This window comes from Clarias gariepinus, chromosome 8 (assembly GCF_024256425.1).
Source record: "Clarias gariepinus isolate MV-2021 ecotype Netherlands chromosome 8, CGAR_prim_01v2, whole genome shotgun sequence".
Lineage (NCBI taxonomy): Eukaryota > Metazoa > Chordata > Actinopteri > Siluriformes > Clariidae > Clarias > Clarias gariepinus.
Window position 1 is genome coordinate 14,659,250 of NC_071107.1, and position 23,855 is coordinate 14,683,104.

Consider the following 23,855-nt stretch of genomic DNA (forward strand, 5'->3'; position numbering starts at 1 on the left):
CTTCCACCGGTTGTAGCATAAGCTATACAAATAAAACAACTTTGCCTCAGTTACTGGGTGTGTCGCATCTAAATCTCTGCAAACGTTCCTTTTAACAATATATAGAATGTTATTTAAAGCACTATTCAAATAAAACTAGTCATCATGCCTATGACGGCAGGAATGTATTGACACACCCAATCCACAAACTGACAGTTAGAAACAAAAATATATAGTTTTTAATTCTGCTATAGTACAGATGAAGAACAATAATATGACTCATTTTACAATATTATTACAGTACATGTTCAAAATTACCTGTATATGTATTACCTTGCATATTAGCACATAATAGCTGCCTATTGTCTAAGGACACACAAGTGCTTTTTCTAATCAATGTACAATCATTTTTAATAAGTAAATTCAGTAAAAAAAACGACAACTATTTACATATGTTAGGGATGATGAATAACCTACTCAGTCCCAAATTCCCACTGATACAGATAGTCGTTCTAAGACACGGTTGTTGAATTGATTCCACCATTAGGGAAATGTGGTGCGTACTCTTGAATAAGTGCAGGTACATTTTTCAGCATCTCTTCAAAATTTTCCATCATCTTTGCATATACCTGCCTCTGTAATACCAGAGGTCTGAAAAGGTTAATTGGTTCTACAGTCTGAAATATTTCTGGAACGCCGATTTCAAGTGGAATGAGTGGGTTCCCAATGATAATATGAGTAAGTCTCTTTTCCTGCAAACAGTTCTGAAGAAAAGCCAACAAGTCCCGAAACCTCTGGTCCAGATTTTGTGGTCTCCATGCTGAAGGAGATTTACTCAACAGTAGATGCAAGAAGGCAGTCTTCAGGTGGTAGTTTGTCAGGGCACTTCTCCCTCTTATACCTGACTGTTTTTTGTGCAAGAAAGAAACAAGTTGAAGGCATCGGAGATGACAAGAGTTTCCTGGAAGTTTCTTTGCCATGTGTTTGAGAAGGTTTCTTTCATAAACAGTAAATGAGAGGTGCCAATGGATATCTGTGGTGTCACCACAGTCTGAAGGAAAATGAGAGACGAAGTATGCATGTGAGTCTTCAAGTTGAAAAGCAGGAATAATGTTTAGAAAAATAACCTTTCCTGATTTGAACTTGACCTTTAAGGCACCAGGATAATCCAGGTTGCGAAAAGTGAGCTCAAACTCATATTTGTGGGAGATCCGCCCCCATGCTTGGGTCACTGAGATCTGGAACCATTTCATGACCTGATCTTTAGACAAATATGAGGTGTTTTTTGAGCAGAGTAGTTTTTCCAAAGCATGATCATCAGCAATGCTGTTGTGGTTTCTGTTGTGAAGCAGACATAGCATGTCCTCATCAACTGTGGTTTTGCCAGGAAGGCAGTCAGGGCAATTCTCATTAATCTTTATGATCTGAATTCTCCCACATCCTTGAAGGTCTATTGGGATTTCAGAGGATTCATCACACCACAGCTCGAACTGAAATTTGTAAGGTTTTGGTGTTGCAAATGGCACAATGAGGTCACACATGACAGGCTTACATACTCTCCAGTTCTCAAATATGCTGCCCACTCCAATAAAGTCCTCAAGCTCCATGTCAACCTCATGGTCACAAATGCTTCTCAAAGCTTCCAGCAGGTCATCTGCAAAGCCTTCAACAAACTCCTGCACTCTCCCACATTCATGAACAAAGGGCTGGAAGCTGGTCTCACAGAGGTTGCTTAGGGCACCTTTATCTAAGATCAGACTCTTAGGACTGGCGGACCCACTGTTGGTGTACCTTTCTTCATCTTCAACATGCTCAGATGTTTCACAAGGTGTTGTATCCTGTCTACAAACTTCAATAGTAAAGAAAATGACAAGAGAAATTGTACTCCAAAAGTACCAACCATAGTAGTCAATGCCAGAATTTGTTGCTTCTTGATCTGCCTTTGAGATCTCCTGTTCAAGGCGTTCTTGTTCAGCTTGCAGCTTCGCCTCATGCTCCTTCATTCGTGCCAAAACATCGTCTTCCTCTTCTGGGATAGTAGTGTTTTCCTTAGGAAAAAGCAGTGGATGGTTGAGAATGGCAGCTGCCACAACCATGCAAACCCGTGCTATAGACACCTGCATCTGTGGAATTAAACAGAAATGAACAATTACAGCAACATAAAATATTCAAATTATTTTTTTTTTAAATGACAGATTAAATTAATGACAGATTAATGTAGTTAATTGCAAATGGCTTTTGATATGGAATTGAAGAAGTAAATCTAAAGCTTATTTGACTATCATGCATTTATTTGACCATACAGATTTGTAATGGAAAAATTAAATTAACCAATACTAATACTGGACATTCATATTAGAATTTATTTTAATCAGAACAGAGAGTGTGTAATATGAGAAGCCATTCTCAGGCCACTCTTGTGTTAACTTGATGATATTAATATGATATTATTTTGTGATAATATCTATCACAATAAACTTTTCTATAAGTATTATGGGTATTTCCAGTAGTACAGTAGTATAAGTCCACTCATAATCACTCACAAAAGCATGATATTGGAAAATCTCCCCTTTCTTGTATTATAATTTTTCGAATATTTAACAAAAAACTCTAACCTAAATCTTGTAAACATATCAACATATGGTAAACAGTAACATTTAATATTAGTTAAATATAATAACTTTATTTGTCCTATTGCCCAGTCTTCTAAATATAGACTGCTGTGAAAGGTGTGATGTATAGCTGTCTACCACTGCACTCTTTGGAAAGAAGTCAGATAGCCATGCTGAACAATAAGACACAAGCTAGCTAGCTAGTTAAGTGCCTTAACATTTTAACTTAATTTGCCCAACAGTGTAATAAATAAAAAAATCAAATTAAAATTTTATTTGCCTCATACACAGTACGATATGCAGTAAAATGCTTAAACGACTGCCTGTGACCTTAAAAATAAAAGCTTTTTAATAAGAAATAAATATGAATAAAAAAGTAATACAATAGAAAATAAATGTTAATTTAGCAAGCGTGCAAAATATAAATGTAACTGCAAATTGTGGTTGGCAAAAAAGAAACCATTTAAAATTCATTAACAGTCTGACTTCTGAAATGTTTGCAGTGAATGTAAAGGAAGGAAGCAAATACAAACAGGAAACTAGGTAATCTGCGGAGATTAAAACTTAAGCAAATCTTGCACAATATAGTGCTTTACTGAAACCCAGTTAGTTGTACAAAATGACTTTCATTAACAAACCAAAACCCACATAATGTTTACCTATGAATAGTTAACAGACCATCTGAGAATACAAGCCCAGCTAATTAATACTTCTTGAACAGTTAATGCTTCTCAATGTCACCTATCAGTCATTAATAATGTTTATGTTATGACACTGGCTACAAGATAATAATAATAATAATAATAATAATAATAATAATAGTAATAGTAAAAAGTAGAGTTAAAGTAATTTGTGCCACTTAATTAACTAAAAAAAATAAATGCTTTAATCAAGACCTCCTGTCTATACAAGTCAACAGTTGAATTTGGTAAAAAATATTGTCATTATTAAATCAATCAATGTAAGGATGCAAAGGACATATCTGGGGACTGCCTTTATATCATATTAGCACTATTTTAAAACTTGCCTCTACACATCTGTATGCTGGTCTGCCATGCAACTTGCCTGGACCCTGGACAACGCATTAAAGAATGGCCCTTCTTAAATCATAAGCCATAACCCATAAAGAAAATTGAGCTCCTTTTATTTATTACAAAATTATTATTTTTAAAATATTTACTACTGCCTGCATGCACCATCAGACTTTTTTATTTTATATTTTCTTTCACATGACTTATGCCTATTAAAAACTTTAAGCCATCATAAACTGGGACGAAGTAAGATATCCAAGAGACTACCTTGATCTTAGAAAATGTTTATAATTAGCTGTGTTTTACCGGGTGTGAAAGATATTAACATGAAAACTGCAGCAGATCAACTCAGATCAGAGGTAAAAAAGTTCTCTGATAAGGGCCAAAGACAAGACGTCCATATGTTGTTGTTTTTTTTAAATAGACAAATTTCAGTATTTCTATTTCGTCGCAGTGGACTACTTAGCCATCCTGACCCAGGCCTGGGAAAGCCTCCCATGTTGCCCCCAGTGTCAAAGTCGCTGTCTAAATACATAATTGGATATGTAAATGTTTAAGAAATTGCATAGCTTTGTAGTGTTTGTCCATCAGGCTTGGCGTAAATGCAGGGCAGTTATCATAGAACCCTAAATTAAGCCTCACAGAATGTTTGTTCAAATTGTCAAGCAGCCCCACTGAGTCATCATAACAAAAGAACATCTTTAGCTTTCTTGCAAAAAATACACAAGGTCCATTAGAGTAAATATATATACTGAAACCAAGAGCCGCAATGAGGCCTCAGTTGGTTGCTACTGCCTGTGTTTCGACATGCGCCTCAAGACAGTTTGGGCTTTCCAGTAAATGTTAGTATATTTATATATATATATATATATATATATATATACACACCTACATGTGCGTACATGTGTTTAACGTCTTTTCCTTGATGAAAATGTAGGTTCTACACAATCAGCCATCAGAAGCCCATGAAGTAAATGTTCTAGCTCAAGAACTAAGTGTTAAAGAAAAAATGAGGAGAAATAGTGTACATACAGCTCCTTTCCTCCACAGTGACGTAGGTGATACAAAGTAACGGTTCTCACCAACTTCCCCATTTTACTGACTGATATGGTTGGTTACATTGTAATTTCAGCTACATCAAACACATTCCAACAAACAAACCTTTGAGTTTCACTCCGAGACTTTAATCCCCGTGTAGTCCATCGTCTCGGGATAAGAAAAAGAAAGCGCTGTGAAGTAGTGAATGTGATTTGTCTGTCTGTCTGTCTCCGACTCTGTGTTGAGGCGGAGAACATTACTGGTCATTTCCTGGAGCACAGCCTACTCCTGAGGCCATTTTACATGTCTACCTCTCCAGAAATACCGGATGTGTTAGTGCAGGCAAAAATGTAGCCTACACTGTGTATACCACAACTGTATCGTACATTCTATACAAAATAACACCAGAACTGAGCGAAACATGAAGCTGGTTTAAAGTATTGCGACAAGGTTGCCAGGTGCGCGGCTTTCCCGCCGAATTGGTTTATTGTAAATGCTGCTTAGTGTTGTTTTTCACATGTACTTTATATGATATTTAAAACTACGTTTAAATGCAATTAATTACTCATACCAAACAGGTATAAAGAAACCCCACTATAAATACAGAGAAAACACATTATAAATGAGCTCTCCACACAGACACATGCATTACTGCTCAAAGGTTTTGGATCACTTTTTAACACACGGTCGTTCTTGATTTTTATTTCTTTCTACGTTGTAAAGCAAAGATGAAGAAGTCCAAAATATGCAATCTCTGTGTGCATGGAGTTTGCATGTTCTCCCCGTGCTTGGTGAGTTTTCCCCGGGTACTCTGGTTTCCTCCCACAGTCCGAAGACATGCCGATTAGGCTGATTAGTTCCCAAATTGTGTGTGTGTGTGTGTGTGTGTGTCCATCCTGCAATAGATTGGCACCCTGTCCAGGGTGTACCCCGCCTGTAAGTGTCCTGGGATACCCTGTATACAGGATAAAGCAATATAGACGATAAGTGAGTGAGTGAGATATTTTTCTAAAAATGAATAAATGTAAAAATAAATTAATTCATTAAAAGGTTAGTCAGTTAAGTAATCAAAACCTTCATAAAAATAAGTATACCGACAGGGATCTGACAACAAGTAAGAAAACTAAACATACCAATTTAGTTGCTTTTAATTATTTTAAAAAAATTATCCTTTATTCATTATCCATAGTGCATCATTGTTAGTTATAATAAATATATATAACACCGATATACAGTATTAGAATCTTACGGTGTACTTTGTGGCCTTTATTTCGCCGTTCAGTAAGGATAGTGTCCCTCTAGCGTTTGTTCGGGGAACTCCAGGTCCGACACTCCGGATACCAAATGGCAGCATTGTCGCTCGGTTGTTACACCTTTTAACTCTTTAGAATGTTTTGTTAAAACCTAAGAAGGAGTATAATATGTATCTTCAATGTTTTACTCTGAAAGATACAAACTGCCAAAATGTGTATCACATTTCCCCTTTGATAGAGTACTTTATTAATCCCAAATGGAAATTGTATGCAATTTAACAGACAGACAGAACGACAGACAGAGAGATAGATAGATATCCTGTCATTCGTTCATGTGCCTGCCCTTTGCTTTTATTATGCCCGTGCCATTGTTTTTAATAAGCTTATGCAATGTTACCTTCCACCTCCAGGGTCCGGGTTCGATTCCCGTCTCTGTGTACATGGAGTTTGTATGTACCCGTGCTTGGTGGGGTTTTTCCCAGTTCAAAGATATGCAGGTTTGGCTAAGTGGTGTTCCCAAGTTGCCCTGAGTATATGTGTGAGCCCTGCGATGGATTGGCACCTTGTCCAGGGTGTGCCCTAAGCCTCCTGGGATAGGCTCCAGGTCCCCGCGACCCTGAATACAGGATAAAGCGATATAGAAGATGAGTGAGTGAGAATAAGTGATCATTCGTTAGTCAGTGGACCTATTTTTTGGCCGCATAGCATTGCTGAGCCGAGACCTGACTAACATAAGCAACCCAAGATCATAAGACTGTCCCACAGGCATGTACAGTAGGCATTGGGCACGATGGGTTCATCACTTCGTCCACTTCTCTTTTTACCCTGATGCACTCATCACTCTGGAACAGAGTGAATCTAGGCTCATCAATCCACGTAACATTTTCCTAATGTTCCACAGGCCATTCTTTATGCTCCAACTAAAGCCTTTTTGAACAGCTAGACATGTGCTCTACTGTTAATCAGTGGTCTCGGAGAGGACGTGATACTGTTTCACTGTTTCACCACCAGAGGGCGCTCATTCTCCAAAGCTCTGGCGTTTTGACTAGTAATTTTAATTTCTATTCTTAAACGCGGCCACTTCCCACACAATGCGGGTGTTGTCCTTGTTTTCTTTTGTGTATTTTACTTTTGACCATATGGCATAATTCTGAAACGCGACAGGGAAATGTATGAAAGTGTATTAATCTTTACAGCTATGACACAGCGTTCCTGTGCACCGTGCCACTTGACTCTAGGGTTATTTTGCTGTGTGCTTGACTTTAATGCTTTGTGGTTGTGCACCTGTTGGGTGGAGCAGGGGAGAGTCCATGCTGATGTGCTTTCAGATGTACTGTCCTGAATCGGTGACTGAGCATTTAGGCTACCTACACGGGGTTTGGTAAACGTGATGGACTTTTTGTAAGCGAAAGGCGATCGGTTCGACACATGAGGCCAGGAAGTTTAAATGCAACATTGTTTCGGAAGCGCATTTATAGGCTGTTGTTCGAAAAGAAGGAATTAATTAAAACAGAGTTTTTGTTTTGAGTATTTTGAATACTGTTGCATCTCTTGCATTGCAGCGCTGTTTCCAGGACATCGACTCCTAACTTTTTATGATGGATCGCTTAAAGGTAGTTTTTCAATACTTCCAGTCGAATTCCGAGTCCATTTCCAATGGTATATGCGTGGTGCTGTCTCTGGTAAGCGTTAAACTGTACACCAGCTTTGATTTTAACTGCCCATGTCTACCGCGGTACAATAGAATGTACGGACTCGGTGTGATGTTTGTTCCACCGGTTATTCTCTTCTTTCTCGGAATTTTGGTTAATCGGCATACTGGAGTGATGATGGAGGAATATGCCAGACCCATAGGCAGGAGGACCAAAAATCCAGCCGTTACGAAGTAAGTCTTCTAATTAGAAATTAATTATTTGAATAACATGATGAGTTTAAAGGTGTTAATCATGTAATCCAATTGTTCTAGGCTGTTTTTTTGGTTTTTTTTTTTATTTTTTTAAAACGGTTCAATCCACAAGCCCACCTCTATACATGTTTTGCTTTTAAACAAGCAACTCTCCTATACAGGTATTTGTTTTCAGCGATGATGCAGCGGGCCATGTTAGCTCCAATGGTTTGGATCCTGGTATCCTTATTGGATGGGAAGTGTTTAATTTGTGCCTTTAGCATGAATGTGGATCCTAAACACTTCAATGGGTTCCCCAATAACACTGGCCTTGATGTGATCAGGATCATGGCTAAGGTGCCTTGCAAGGAAGACATCATCTTCCAAGACAGCACTTTCCGGAAAGCTGTCTCACGCTATGTGCGCTGTTACTCTCAGGTAAGTGGACTTCGCAATATCTCTTTATACAAATACTACACAAAGCACTACAAAGCATTTATTCCCAAAAGTATTTGGAATCAAAAGTAATGATCTGATGAAATAAAATTTATATTATCTTATCATTACATCTGCTTTCTTTCAGGCAATAGGTTGGTCCATCCTTCTCTGTCTCATTTTCATGGGTGCAGTAGCTAGAATTATTAAACCATGCTTTGATCATGCCACCTTTCTTCAGACACGCTATTGGAGCAACTACTTGGACGTTGAGGCAAAAATGTTTGATGAGACTTGTGTCCATCATGCCAGAGAGTTTGCCAAAAAATGTGTAGTGCATTTCTTTGAGTGTATTGAAGACGATGTGGTTCTTAGAATGCCACTCTCCCCCAGCCTCAGATTTCAGAAGGGCCATGATGAGACTGAGGAAGAAGATGAGCGTCTCCATGGTGTGACCAGGAAGGATCAGGTGGATCACTTGCTTGAAAGCTGGTTCCTGTCCAAACCTGAGTTGGATGTGACCAAGATGTTATATAGGCCCACCAAATGTATTACTTGGGAAGACCCTACTGGACAAATACTTTATTCTGATGTGTGAAATGAATGATAAATATGATATGATAAATATAAATATGTATGCGTGTACCCATACACCCATATATACAATATATGTTTTACCACTGTGTCTCTGTCTCTGGTGTCGCAGAAAAGTTTAATTCTATCATGGTCAATATAGTTTTTTTCCCCCTGCTATTTGTGCTGCATTGGCTTTTCTGTGGGATTGGACCCTGTGGGCATGGGTGAGCTTCAGGTGCCCATGAGCCAATCACCAGTTTGTTGCTGTTGTCTGTCTCTCAAGACAAGGGGTCGCCGCAGTGGCCGCACATACAAGCTTGGCATAGGTTTAATGCCAGATGCTTATGTTATGGCTGATTGATATGTGTGTATATTGTAGACAACCAAGTCTCTGTAAAACCTTTATCTTAAATAGAAAGTTTAGTTATATATTTTATATTTGTTTATATTATATATTATATTTTTTAAATATTTACATTATATTATATTTTTAAATGTTCCAAAAATAAAGCTTAAAATAAAGTAAATATATATTACATGAAGGTATAAAGACAACAATGAATCTTTAGCATCTGCCAGATGTCTAACAATTGTGTGTACTGGAAGGTTTGCACCAGACTTTTAGCCAGTCAAGTCAGAAACCTTGCATGCTGAGATTTGCCTGTGCTAGACTATATTTGTTTAATTTTGCATGGCTCTCTCCACCATTACTCAGCAGTGACATAAATAGGAATATGATCCATGTATGATTGTGATATATAATAGAAAAGTCATATGTCAGTATGTCCAATAAAATTATTTTTAACGTTTACTGATCTTGAAATCGGTTTCTTTCTTGCCCTGCAATCAGCGGATAGATTATTACTGGTCCTGTGCGTAATTCTTTCACTATCACAAAACATTTACATAAAAAGAAAACTGAAAATACATTTTCTATTTGACGTATTGTTAAAGTACATCTATTTGTAGTATTTTCAAATATTCGTACGTTGTTTATAAAAACTGAAATAGGGCCAAAATAAGGTTAAAGACCTACTGGGTGGTAAGGAGTGGCCAGCGGTGTACTTTAGCATGGCTTTGTCCCAAATCACCATCTAGGCTCCTAAATAGCATGTCAAAACTGCATGCCAGCTGACGTAATGTTCTAAGATAAACCCACAGTTACAGCGGATAAGACTGCTGTTTGAGACAAAGCCCAGGTGTGCGCTCGTGCATCTGAAACTCTACTCTACACTTCTACTCGTAAGGAGAATCAGCTCATCTGTTCTGGTAAATAATTCTCTACGATTGATTAGTTCAAAATAGAACATCTATTTAACTTCAAACATTTAAACATTTTCCTTATTTAAAATAATTGATTCTGTAACGTGTTTGTGTATTCTCATCTTGTCACCAGTTTTAAAACAACGTTTAGCCAACATGGATAAGTTTCGGATAATGGCTCAGTTTTTACAAGCTAACCAGGAGTCTTTTATGAACGGTATATGTGGGATCATGGCCTTGGCGAGCGCGCAGCTTTACTCCACGTTTGAGTTCACCTGCCCGTGTATGCCCGAGTATAATTACGCATACGGGGTCGGCATTTTGATCGTTCCTCCATTCTGGTTCTTCATGCTGGGCTACGTGCTGAATAATAACATCTCAATGCTGACTGAGGAGTGGAAGAGACCCATTGGTCAGCGGCAGAAGGACCCCACTGTGCTGCGCTACATGCTCTGCTCCATGACCCAGCGCGCACTCATCGCTCCCTCCGTGTGGATCGCCGTCACGCTCATGGACGGCAAAAGCTTCTTATGCGCCTACAGTACCAAGCTCGATCTGAGCCACTTCTTTAATCGAAGCAACGTGTTAATGGCAGATGCAGACCTGGATAGGATATTAGCAACAATTCCCTGCAAAAATATCTTCGACTCAAATAATATCATCAACAGGGAGGCATCGACCCGGTATATTCGGGTTATGTCTCAGGTAAGTCTCTCTCCCTCTCTCTCGATGTCTCTCTCAACAACAGCAAATATTCAGGAACATTTTTTTTATAGCTTAACTGCAGATAAGTCAGCCTTATCCATCGCGGGGCACACACATATACACACACATTAAAGGGAATTTGGAAACGCCAAATGCCTGATTTGCATATTTTTGGACTGTTGGAAGAAAACCCGAGTACCCGAGAAAATTTACCAAGCACGAGACCTGAGGCGGGAATCGAATCCGCCCGCTGGAGGAGCAAGGCGACAGTCCTATACCACTGCGTCAATGAAAGGATGATGTTGTTGAAAGTGTTGACTTTTACAACGTTTTAACCTTTTTCTGAATTGCACTAACAAACATAACCAGTAAATCATGTTAAATGTGAATAATTATAAATAATTCACGTAAAACATATTAAAAATCAAACATTTTGTAGTGTTCTTTGTCTCAGAAGCTAAGTTTTACACTATAGAACTCAGTTGCATGAGGTGTCTGAAACAGAAGGCAGCTGCATGCTGATGCATTTGATGATGAAGGGTTATTACCTTTCAAAAAAAGGATGTTGTACGCATAACAATTTAATGGTCCACCAGTCGTGAAAGGTAAAGAACACGACAGAAGCATTTTGTAAGAGCGTAGAAAAATTACGAATAGTTAGAGACGCTCATAAAATACAAATTCGTCATGGCCTCACTTAGGTACTGTAAGTTAACATTTGGCTTTGCTGCCACTTGGTGGTATTTTAAAAGAAAATCGCAAAAAAAGACCTCACAATAAAAACACTGAAATAACATTAATACATTAACAATTAAGCATGTCTACCAAAGATTATATACCAGAACATGTAATTCTGCACCATTACGTAATAGAGGTTCATCCAATTTCTTAGACACAACATAAATGTGTCTAAAAAATTGGATGGACCTCCATTACATAGCATTTTATGTAAGGAAACTTTATATTTATTCATGCTAATTTATGCATGTAATCATATTAATTCAACTAAATTCAAGATTCATACCTAATCTTGACGGATTATTTAAAATGGTTTCCGTTTCTTTTTTTTCCTCAGGCTTGTGGATGGGCATTTTTGATGTTGACCACTTTTGTGGCCTTTCTGATAAGAGCAATCAGACCTTGTTTCACTCAAGCCATCTTCCTGAAAACCAAATACTGGTCACATTACATCGACACAGAACGTAGGCTCTTTGATGAAATGTGCAAAGAGCATGCCAAAAGTTTTGCCAAGGTCTGCATTCAACAATATTTTGAGAGCGTCAGTGGTGAGATTGTGTTTCACAAACTGCAAGTGAAAGAAAAGCAGGGAAAAGAGAAAGGTAATGATGAAGAAAAGCCCATGAGTGAAGAAGAGAAGCTCCTAGGCATCAGAGAAATGGAGGACATGAATAAAGTTCTGTGGAACTGGCATACCTGTAAACCTGCACTTAGGATTCATAAACATGGAAAAGATGAAAACACTAAGGACATACACACTAATGGTTTTCACAGGCCAAAGTCCATGAATGATCGTGCAGCATATTATTCCAAGGTCTAAATTTACTGTATACATAATAATTACAATTGATGCAGCTATTTAATATTATTCACACACAAATATAACCATCAAATTTACCTCAATAGCCAAAGGTAAACCATTTTGGCTTTTTTGTTGTTGTTGTTGTTGTTTAAAAAAAGTTTCACATAAAAAAAAAATCAATTAAGTTCAAATTCAATTGAATTTAACTGTTTTGTAGAAATAAAAATACAAAACATGGGATTTTTCTGCATGTGACTAATTTCAGCTTGTTATTCTCTTTAAAAAATGTCTTGTATATCTGGAAAAAGTTGCATTTCAGTCATGGAGTGTAAGTTTACATGACTTTTTATGTTTTTTTATTTATTTTTGTTTTGTTTTGCACATAACTGTACAAACCTTTGTTGTAACTATAGGACTTTAACTTTAGACTTTATATGTGTTGTATTTAATAACTTTTAAGAATATATCTTATTATAATTTAAACTGGATTCTCATGTACAAATGCTCTAATCAAATAAATTGTGAAATAATATATATATAGCAATGTAATCCAAATAAAAATGTAATGTTTATATTCCTACCTCTGTGTTCTTATTTTAGTAATAGTTTTTAACTATATATTTTGCTTCTTTTTTCAGAGGTTCCTTCTGACCACATCAGCATTATTTGCCTTTTTGCTTGTGCTTTTATGACATCCATGTCTTTGCTTGCCTAAGTGTTTTCATGTTAAGAGTGGTTTCCTGGTATTTCTAGTTAATTCAAATTCAAAGATCATTTTTAAGTTAATAATAATCATTTAAAATACATCTGCAGCTGCACCACACAACCATCAAGAGGTAAGACCAAACAGGAAGTAGGATTACATGGCTGCACTTATTTCTGAAAATTTGCTCTTTTCTTTAAGAGTAAAGATGTAGTGATCTTCAATGGGCTGATTGCCCTGGGGACAGTCGCTAGTCAAACAGCATACAACGTATTTGCCTTTGAATGCCCATGCTCTGCACAGAGAAATTATCTGTATGGGATAGCTGCTATTGGTGTACCTGCACTAGTTTTCTTTTTTAATTGGAGTGATGCTCAATCGTAGCACCTGGGACCTGGTTTCTGAATGTCGCATAAGAAAATGCCGGAAGCTCCCGTCAGCTGCAGCTTTTGCTTCTCTGCGTTCAATAGTGGCTCCAGTCATCTCGCTCCTCAGAGGAGAGGCCTATGTTTGTGCACTGAGTAAATTTGTGGATCCTAACTCTTTCCAAAACTTCCCTTTCACTTCCCAAAGCCACATTGTTATGGCCCAGTTTCCTTGTAAGCACTTTTGGAACCTCATTGAACCTCTAGTATTTTTTTTCTACAGACTCACATTAAGAAACTCAGAGACAAGACATGCATCTATGATTTATCATTTTGGATATCATCCATTACTGTATGCAACTCTACATGATGGAAGAACATTTAACATGTCACAGATTATATTCTGTTAAAAGACATTTTGAAAAAAAAAAGAAAGAAATACACACATGCCCACTACTCCACTGTAAACTCTAGCAAGTAGAAATTAGTCAAAGTATTTGAAAAAAAATGTTGCCTCCAATCATTTCAGTTTTGAAACTTTTAAGTTGATTGTAATTTTATATTTTGTTGTAATACATTTACTGTACAAATGTTTGTAATGTAGGCTAAGCCTGAGTAGTTATTAATTCACCGAAGTTTTCATAATAATCATGTTACAGGAACTTATTATAACATATTCAAACTTGTTAGGAAGCAGGAATAGGCATGATACAGCATCCAGATTGGGTTAAGAGACTTAGTGGCAGCGCTGCATTGTTAAGGCTTAAACTGATAAGTAATTTAAAGCAATATTCATAGAGTGACTAATCCCAAACTTAGCTGCACTTACCACACAAGATAAAGAGGCAGCTGTTTTGGTATTGTAGATCAAACAAGCCTAGACTTATCTTGCCTGAGTTAACCAATCAGAATTTAAAAAAGGGGGGGTGGCCAATGGAAAAAAAAACATTGAGTTGATATATACAATATATTTATTCAGTGAGGTCAATAAGTATTTGATCACCCTGTGATTTTGCAAGTTCTCTTACTTAGAAATCATGAAGGGGTCTACATAGGTGCATTTCCACTGTGAGAGACAGAATCTGAAAAGAAAAATCCGGAAATCACATTGTATGATTTTTTTTTACATTTTATTTGTAAATTACTGTGTCAAATAAGTATTTGATCACTGGCTTATCAGCCAGATTTCTGACCCTCAAAGACCAGTTATTTTGCGTTTAAATAGTCCATACGCTTCTTACGGAGCCACTCCTTGGTTTTCCTGGCTGTGTGCTGTGGGTCATTGTCATGTTGGAAGACCCAGCCACAACCCATCTTTAACGCTCTGACTGAGGAAAGGAGGTTTTTGCCCAATATGTCACAATACATGGCCCCGTTCGTTTCCTTAATGCAGTGCAGTCGTCCTGTCCCCTGTGCAGAAAAACACGCCCAGAGCATGATGCTTCCAGCCCCATGCTTCACTGTAGGTATGGTATTATTGGGATGATACTCATCATTCTTCTTCCTCCAAACACGGTGAATGGAGTTAAGACCAAAAAGTTCTACTTTGGTCTCATCTGACCTCAGGACTCTCTCCCATGACTCCTCTGGATCATCCAGATGGTCCCTGGCAAACTTCAGACGGGCCTGGACATACTTGCGATGCAAGTTTTTGAACAATGACGTCTTACGGTTACAGTGTATTACTGATGGTAGCCTTGGAAACGATGGTCCCAACTTTCTTCACGGCATTGACCAGCTGCTCCTGTGTAGTTCTGGGCTGATTATTCACCATTCTTAGCATCATTGATACCCCATGTATCAACTTAGACTTTGGCTGATTGTGGATGGCACAGGTGTCATACAGATGATACTAATTTAGAATCATGAGCAGAGTGTAGCTGGACTATTTAAAAGCGAAATAACTGGTCTTTGAGGGTCAGAAATTTGGCTGATAAGCCAGTGATCCAATACTTATTTGACACAGTAACTTACAAATAAATAAAAAAAAATCATACAATGTATTGTGTAGTGTGTATATATATATATATATATATATATATATATATATATATATATATATATATATATATACACTACCATTCAAAAGTTTTAGAAGACTTTCTAACTCCATGTTGGTTCCTGATTTTTATTTCTTTCTACAGTGTAAAGGAATGCTGAAGGCATCCAAAAATGCATTAATCTCCTTTGACCAGTTGATATTAAGATGTTTCTGCTACTTATGTTCTTTTAAGACTTCATAACGCCTCTAATCTGAGGTGCTCTTAATGGTTCATTTTTCAGGCTGATAACTCTAAATGAACTTCTCGTCTGCGCAGAGGTAGGTTTTGGTCTCGCCCTCCTGGGATGGCCTTTATGAGAGCCAGTTTCATTATGGTGCTTGACGGATTTTGCAAATGCACTTGACAATACTGTTCTTGCAAGAACTCTTACAGAAAGCCTGACCTCTGTGTCTACAAATAACAACTACCTGTTGTTTTTCTGGTTGTTACGTAATTACCTAATCCCATATGTGTTATTTTATAGTTTTTAAATCCCCAGTATTGTTGTAGAATGTAGAAAATAATGTATATATACAGAGGTAGCGCCTCCTTTTGCGGCCAAACCAGATACAAGTCCTGCAAAGTGGCTAGAGGGATTTTGAACCATTCTTTTTGCAGAATAGTGGCCAGGTCACTACATGATGCTGGTGGAGGAAAACGTTTCCTGACTCGCTCCTCCAAAACACCCCAAAAGTGTCTCAATAATATTGAGATCTGGTGACTGTGCAAGCCATGGGAGATGTTCAACTTTACATTTATGTTCGTCAAACCACTCTGTCACCAGTCTTTCTGTGTGTATTGGTGCATTATCATCTTGATACACAGCACTGCCACTGGGTGCACATGGTCCTCCAGAATGGTTTGGTAGTCCTTGGCAGTGACGCACCCATCTAGCACAAGTATTGGGCCTAGGGAATGGCATGATATTGCAGCCCAAACCATCACTGATCCACCCCCACGCTTCACTCTGGGCATGCAACAGTCTGGGTAGTACTATTTTTTGGGGCTTCTCCACACCATAACTCTCCAGGATGTGGGAAAGACAGTGAAGGTGGACTCATCAGAGAACAATACATTTCATATTGTCCACAGCCCTGTGGAGCTCCCGACAAACAGTTCTGGTGAAAACAAGAATGTTGAGGTGCACATTTAATTCTGCAGTAAGTTGGGCAGCTGTGATTTAATGTTTTTTGGATACAATCCAGGTTAGCACCCGACATTACTTTCAGACAGCTTCCTCTTGCATCCACAGTTAATCCTGTTGGATGTGGTTCGTCCTTCTTAGTGGTAGGCTGACATTAACCTGGATACCGTGGCTCTTAATACATCACAAAGACTTGCTGTCTTGGTCACAGATGCGCCAGCGAGATGCACGCCAACAATTTGCCCTCTTATAATTCGTAAAACTTATGTTTATTAAAGTTTTATTTTTAGGTTTAAATTTTTAACACTTACACCTAAGTATCAAAATACTTAATAATTTGCAGCTTCTGTACAAATAGCTACAGATTTTGTGTAAACAGATTTTGTGTAAACAGATTTTGTGGACAGCTGTTTCTAAAATAATCAAACCAGCCCTTTTGGCTCCAACAATCATGCAACATTTAAAGTCATAGATTCCTTATTTTATTTATTTATTTAGTTTAGTTTGCCATTCGGATTTTAAATGTGAACACTATCTGAAGCTATGGTCCAATATCAGAATGATTTTTGCATTGAGCTACTGCAACATAATTGTTGGATTGAATGACTACATGAATTTACTGGCATTCCTACCAAAATATATGCTGACTGTCTGTGTGAATGAGATATTTTTACATTACCGTGATTATGTAAGCAAACATGTATTATGTATGTTTGCTTGAATTAGATTGTTAATAAATTAGATTGTTGATAAAGACAATACTACATTAAAAGCTTTTATCTTATCACTGGCCTCATCCGTGGAATCCCCTCAGAAGTTTTTTATTTTTAGGGTGGAAAATAATCTAGGGATTATTGCGTCAATTATTATTGCGCCAATTTTTCCCATCACCTTTTCTCTGTCTCAATAAGAGCCATTGCATGACTGTCAATTGTCTGGCAATTTTCAAGGAGAATCATCAGTTTTTTCCATGCCTTCATGTTTTACTGATGTTCTGGGCTATTTTTATGTGATTTCAAAACCTGGATGGCATTCTTCCAATATAAAGCAATATAACATTTTTTTTGGCCTAGAATAGACAAGCCAGCTCCCTTTTATCTTTTTACAATTGATTAAAACAAAATAAAAGTAATAATGATGGCAACTTCATCCATCCTTTCTTTTAGAAAAAATTAAATCCCTCTCGACCAGATAAGGTCCTTGGGTGATTACAGTTTTTCTCAGTCGCTTTGGTGCTTTTCTTACATCACTATTAACAGCAGTTAGTGTATTTCTTAAAACAATTGGTGCAAACTGCAAAACCTAGTGGATAACCTGCTCATTATCATAATCTATTCCTCAAAAGCAAGTATTAATGTCAATGAAACTTGACACTATCTTTATGAACAAGATAGTCAAATGGCTTTGTCATGTTTTTATTATGACAGTTTACAGTATTCTCTCAGTGTTTTCCAATGCAAAAAAAGGTCAGAACTCAGTGATACTACCTGAAAATGCTCCAAACAGCACTATACACTTTTTGTACAGCCATTTACAGTAAAATCTACAGTAAAGTTAGAAATTCCTGTAGTCAGGGAAGTAAGTGATTACAAGACACTGAATACATATGTTTCACATTTGTACTGTGTAAGCTGTTTGTAATTCTACAACATTGTGCAAAAGAAAAATACTCTACAGTCACTTATGTAGAATAAACATAAGAAACACCCTTTCGATAGAGCTGTGCACAAATGTAAACAATATAACAGTACATATTGTAACTGAACATACGTAAATTATTCTGGCACATCCAGATGTCCCTGTCTGTCTGGCCACATATTTTTAATTGTTCAATTTAGGAGACATTTCCAGGAAAAATTTTTTTTAAAAAAGGTATAAAATTGGCTTGACAGAATTTGATAACTAAATCAACAATTTTGTATGTAATGACTTAAGCAATGAAATGAAAACTTTTTTTTTTTTTTTGGAAACGACTATTCAGCATCCAAAAGTATAGTTCATTTTGACTGACATGACATAAGCAAATGATAATGTTATAAAATGGCAAAGAATTGTATGAAAGCAACTGATACATGTCCAAGGGCATTTGCAATTTGTTCAGAGGAAGGAGAAATTGCTACTTTAATGTGCACAAATGACTAAATGTTGTGGAGGTTGCACTAACGGTTTTGAGACATTTCATTCTGATCTGAGAAAAGCACCAAAGCAATTGAGAAAAACTGTAATTCAGCCCTTTATCAGACAGGGCAGGGTAGTCTGCAGATCCAGTGGTGCTGGGTTATTGGACTTGGCAACAGAGAGATGACAGAACTTGGAAACTTTGTGCTGAGTAGCAGTTAAAGTTGAGGTGTGAAGTTAAGGTGGTTGAAGAGGCTACATTACTTTGGTCACTGGGAGCAAACTGAGATGGGATTGATTGATGGATGGATGGATGGATGGATGGATGGATATCCTGTCTGGCCCCAAAAAAAAAAAGTCACACTAATACTTAATTTACCTGCCTCTGGCTTTGATTATGGCCGTGGCATTGTTTGTATACGCTTATGCAATGTCACAACATTTATTTTGATTCAAGAGTCGCGTTCATTTCTAACCCGAATCTTGTTTTTGATTACGGCGAGTTCGACCACTGCGTAAAGCCTTTTCCAGCACAAGGACTCTGGAGGCAAATCCATGTCTGATGATGTCTCATACTCCTTGAACCACTCTTTCACAATTTGAACCAGATTAATCCTGGCAACATCATCATCTTGGAATATGTCCATGCCATCAGGGGGAAAAAATCTACTGACAGAAAAAAATGGTCATTATATTCAGGAAGTCAGCGGACATCATTTTTTGAGCACATAACATTGCTGAACCCAGACCTGACCAACAAAAGCAAACCAGGATCAAAAGACTGACCTACTTGCTTGTACAGTAGGCACTATGCATGATGAGTACTTCATTTAGTCCATTTCTCTTTTACCCTGATGCGATTATCACTCCGGAACAGAGTAAATCTGGACTTATCAGACCTTTTTCTAATGCTCCACAGTCTATTCTTTATACTCCCACTAAAGCATTTTTTTCTAATTAACTTTACTGATTAAGAAATGAGCTAGACGTGTGCTCTACTGTTAATGAGTAGTCTAGGACGTGATGCTGTTTTACCACCAGAGGGCACTCATACTCTAAAGCTCTGGCGTTTTCGCTAGTCTTTTTAATTTCTATTCTTAAACGCGGCCACTTTTACCCAGTGCTTGTGTTGTCCAGGTTTTCTTTTGTGTTCATTTGAATTAGATTTGAATTTGGGTTATTATGGTTCTTATTAGGTATAATAGTGTTGTCACACCAAAAGGCGATTCCGTCTGATAAATGTATTTCTCTTAGTAGGCCACTTCAGAAGGGCATTATCTTGAAAACGCGACAAAGAAATTTATAAAAGTGTAATTCACTTGACTCTTGCTGTGTGCTTGACTTTAATGCTTTGTGGTTGTGCACCTGTTGGGTGGAGCAGGGGAGAGTCCATGCTGATGTGCTTTCAGATGTACTGTCCTGAATCGGTGACTGAGCATTTAGGCTACCTACACGGGGTTTGGTAAACGTGATGGACTTTTTGTACCCGAAAGGTGATCGGTTCGACAAATGGGACCAGGAAGTCTAAATGCAACATTGTTTCTAAATGTAACATTGTTTAATACAACACTGTTTATAGGCTGCTCTTCAAAAAGAATTAAGTAATTAAACTGTATTGTTTGTTTTGTGGCTGCCGACACACTCACTCTCTTGCATTGCAGCGCTGTTTCCAGGTCGTCGAATCCAATAGTATATTTCCAATAGTATATGCGTGGTGTCTGGTCTCTGGTAAGTGTTAAACTGTACACGAGCTTTGATTTTAACTGCCCATGTCTACCGCGGTACAAGATTATTCTCTTTTTCCTCCATAGGTAGGAGGACAAAAAATCCAGCCTTTATTAAGTTAGCCTTCTAATAGTTTATTAATTATTTGAATAAAATTATGAGTTTAATGTTGTTTATCATGTAATGCAATTGTTGTAGCTTGGTTTATTTTTTATGGTTCAGTCCACTAGCCTATGGCTATTTTGCTTTTAAACAAGCAACTTGTAAGTAAATTTTAGTAAAATATACTTGTGTATGCAGAAATGTAACAATATGATAATATTAATCAACATAATATTAATATAGTGAAATAATATAGAAGTAGGTAGAGAGTACATAATGGGTTCACTTAGATGTGACATAAGAAAAGCTGACAGAGTATGATAGGACATAAAACATAATGGGTTTACTCAGAGGTGAGACAAGAAAAGCAGACAATATAAAACATAAACAGCAAGGGGATGGGTAGTAATACTCAGTATACAGTGTGTACCCAAGTACATGGGGAAAAAAACCCTAGAGTGACCCAGACAAAAAAGTACAGACAAACTGTACTTATTTTATAATTAGCTGTCATGTGTGTGATAAATAGACAAGATAAGGTGTCAGGTGCACCTGCAGTCGTTCACACATGTCTAAGTAAAAATATAGACAAATAACCAAAAGACACACAATCAGGTTTACAAATACTGAGTTTAATAAGAGTAAACACAAAAATAAACTAGTATGTGCATCTACATAATACCATACAATTATGTGCATCTACATAATACAAAACAACATGCTTACCCATGGTCAGTCTCTTGAGAACTGTAGAATAAATGAGGAAATGTATAGTAAAAATATGCACCGCCCTGTTATTTTTTTATAAAATAAATCAATGAAGTGTAAAGATAATGGAAAGTAATTTGCAAGAAAAATGAATTATAATAGAAAAAATATAATCACTTGGTATAGATGATGTAGGAAGCCAGATGACAAGGTATTTGACGTAAAACATAATTTGATAGAAAAATGTAAATATAATGGGAGAATTCCTTGGAAAAAGTTTGCCTATAATGGGTTAATAATTTGGTAGGGGAAAAAAAGAACTAAGGGAGGAAATAAGGTGTGCATCTCTCCCCTTAAAAACGGAATATAATAAGCCTGCATGTAACAGTCAGACAGTCTGTTAATAATGCTTGGATTTACGACCTAAGCATTACAAGTGCGACTCACTTGGGTTTTATTGCTGCAATAAATCCTGCTTAGTTCATCCAGATTTGCGCAGAGTCCTGAGTTGTTCTATGGTTCTATGGGCTAGAGATACAGCTTTTGTTTAATTTTTTCAAAATTAGGTTACATTAACAATATACTTAATATACTTTTTCTTTTTAAAGTAGTTTTTTAAAACCTCGAATTTTACTTTTACTTAAGTATGTTTTGTTTGAAGCATTGTGCTTTGCTACATTTGAAATCATATTTGCTACTGAGTAAAAAATAAATGAATGAAAATGGTAAATAATAAAAAATGCAACTGGGAAGAAAAATAATTGCACCCATAAACCACTGCACTTTTAATTGATTAATTGATTGATGGGCATGGAGAACAAACGCACTAAATTCACAAGAACGATGGAGACTTACAAAACAGTGATGCAAACCCAGCTGAAAGCAAAATGCCATCAAATTCTATAAAGCAACCCCCTGGCCATATTTAAGCGACCGCTTAAATTTCATGCACAAGAAAGGTCAACAGCTTTATTATACATTCCTTCAATTAATAAACAACTAGTTTGAGATTTATATCTGCTTGTCTTTTTTGAACTACACTAGAATCCCCCATCCCACCCCCACTATTAAAAAAGTAACTCACTTTTACTCTGAGTAATTTTTTAATGAGCTACTTTTTACTTTTACTTGAATATATTTTAAATTTGAAATTCAAATTTTATTTGTCACATACAGTCATACACAGTACGATATTCAGTGAAATACTTATATGACTGCCAGTGACCTTAAAAAATAAAATCTTATACATAAGAAATAAATATGAATAAAAAGAAATACGATAGAAATCAAATTTAACTAGTAAAATATACTGTACAAATAAGGACATAATAACAATATAGCAACATATAGAAATATAGAAGAAAAAAGATTTTGTAAAAATTTAGAAATTACTGGGGGTCCTGTGTTGTGAAAGTCCTGTGTTGTATTGTGTTGTGGTTGAGACCTAATCGGCTGCGGGAAGAAGCTTCTCCTCAGTCTCTCTGTGTTGGCCTTCAGGGAGCGGAATCACTTCCCAGAACGCAACAGAGAGAACAGTCCATTGTTGGGATGGCTGAGGTCCTTCACGATCTTCCAGGCCTTGCAGGTCAGGGAGCTCGGTGCGGATGATGCGCTCAGCTGATCGCACCTTCCTCTGTAGAGCTCGTCTGTTCTACATGGGGCAGGTGTATAAATTCCTGAGCACCTTAGCAGGCAAGTCTGAAGTCTCTTAAAAATATGAGGTAGTAGAGACGCTGTCGGGCCTTTTTCACCATGTTGTTGATGTGACAAGACCATGACAGGTCCTGCGTGATGTAAACACAGAGGTATCGGAAGCTGTCCACTTTCTCCACTGGGCTCCTGTTGATGACTGGGGTCTGGTAGTTCCTCTCCTGCTTTGTACCAAAGTCCACTATCAGCACCTTTGTCTTGCTGACGTTCAGGAGGAGATTGTTCATCTGGCACCAGTTCTCCAGATTTTCAATCTCCTTTCAATCTCCTCTCCTGCCAGTTAAGAAATTGGAGATCCACTGACACATAGATGAGCTGAGTCCCAGGTGCTCCAGCTTGGTGGTGAGTGGGAATTATGGTATTAAATGCTGAGCTGTAGTCGATGAAGAGCATTTTAACATTATTCCCTTTCCTAGTGTCCAGGTGAGTGAGTGATGTATGGAGGAGATGAGAGATGGCATCATCTATAGAGCGGTCCGGGCGGTATGCAAACTGTAATGGATCCAGTGTGTCAGGAAGTGAAGAAAGAAGGAAGTCTCTAACCAGCCATTTAAAGCACTTCATCACTACTAAGGTGAGGGCTACAGGCCAGTAATCGTTAAGGTAAGCAGGATGGGGTTTCTTCGGGACAGCCACAATAGTGGAACAATTTTTATAATGGTAACTTAACTTGTACTTCAGTAAAATTTCACTGAAGTAACAGTACCTTTACTTAAGTACAAAATGTTATTACTCTTTCCACCTCTGCCTGCAAGAAAGACATTATCTTCTAAAACAGCACTTTTCGAAAAGCTGTCTTACGAAATGTGCACTAACTGTTATTCTCAGCATGCCACTCTCCCCCAGCCTCAGATTTCAGAAGTCCCTAATAATACTGAGGAAGAAGATGAGTGTCTCTATGGTGTGACCAGGAAGGATCAG

At 37.4% G+C, this 23,855-nt stretch overlaps 3 protein-coding genes across 3 annotated transcripts; 2 read left to right on the forward strand and 1 right to left on the reverse strand.

The window, feature by feature from the left end:
* Nucleotides 1-201: 201 nt before the first annotated feature.
* Nucleotides 202-5,092, reverse strand: itprip (inositol 1,4,5-trisphosphate receptor interacting protein). The gene is made up of 2 exons (XM_053501456.1): nucleotides 4,784-5,092; nucleotides 202-2,102 (listed from the first exon to the last, which is right to left on the reverse strand). The coding sequence occupies exon 2, from the start codon at nucleotides 2,100-2,102 to the stop codon at nucleotides 492-494; it is 1,611 nt and encodes a 536-aa protein (XP_053357431.1). The 5' UTR covers nucleotides 4,784-5,092; the 3' UTR covers nucleotides 202-491.
* Nucleotides 5,093-7,293: 2,201 nt separating this feature from the next.
* Nucleotides 7,294-9,201, forward strand: calhm3 (calcium homeostasis modulator 3). Its single transcript, XM_053502799.1, has 3 exons — nucleotides 7,294-7,798; nucleotides 7,981-8,236; nucleotides 8,382-9,201. Exons 1-3 carry the CDS (start codon nucleotides 7,509-7,511, stop codon nucleotides 8,829-8,831), a joined length of 996 nt encoding a protein of 331 aa, XP_053358774.1. The 5' UTR covers nucleotides 7,294-7,508; the 3' UTR covers nucleotides 8,832-9,201.
* Nucleotides 9,202-10,024: 823 nt separating this feature from the next.
* On the forward strand, nucleotides 10,025-12,365 carry calhm1a (calcium homeostasis modulator 1a). Its single transcript, XM_053502745.1, has 3 exons — nucleotides 10,025-10,078; nucleotides 10,206-10,777; nucleotides 11,853-12,365. Exons 2-3 carry the CDS (start codon nucleotides 10,229-10,231, stop codon nucleotides 12,333-12,335), a joined length of 1,032 nt encoding a protein of 343 aa, XP_053358720.1. The 5' UTR covers nucleotides 10,025-10,078; nucleotides 10,206-10,228; the 3' UTR covers nucleotides 12,336-12,365.
* The last annotated feature ends 11,490 nt before the right edge of the window (nucleotides 12,366-23,855 follow it).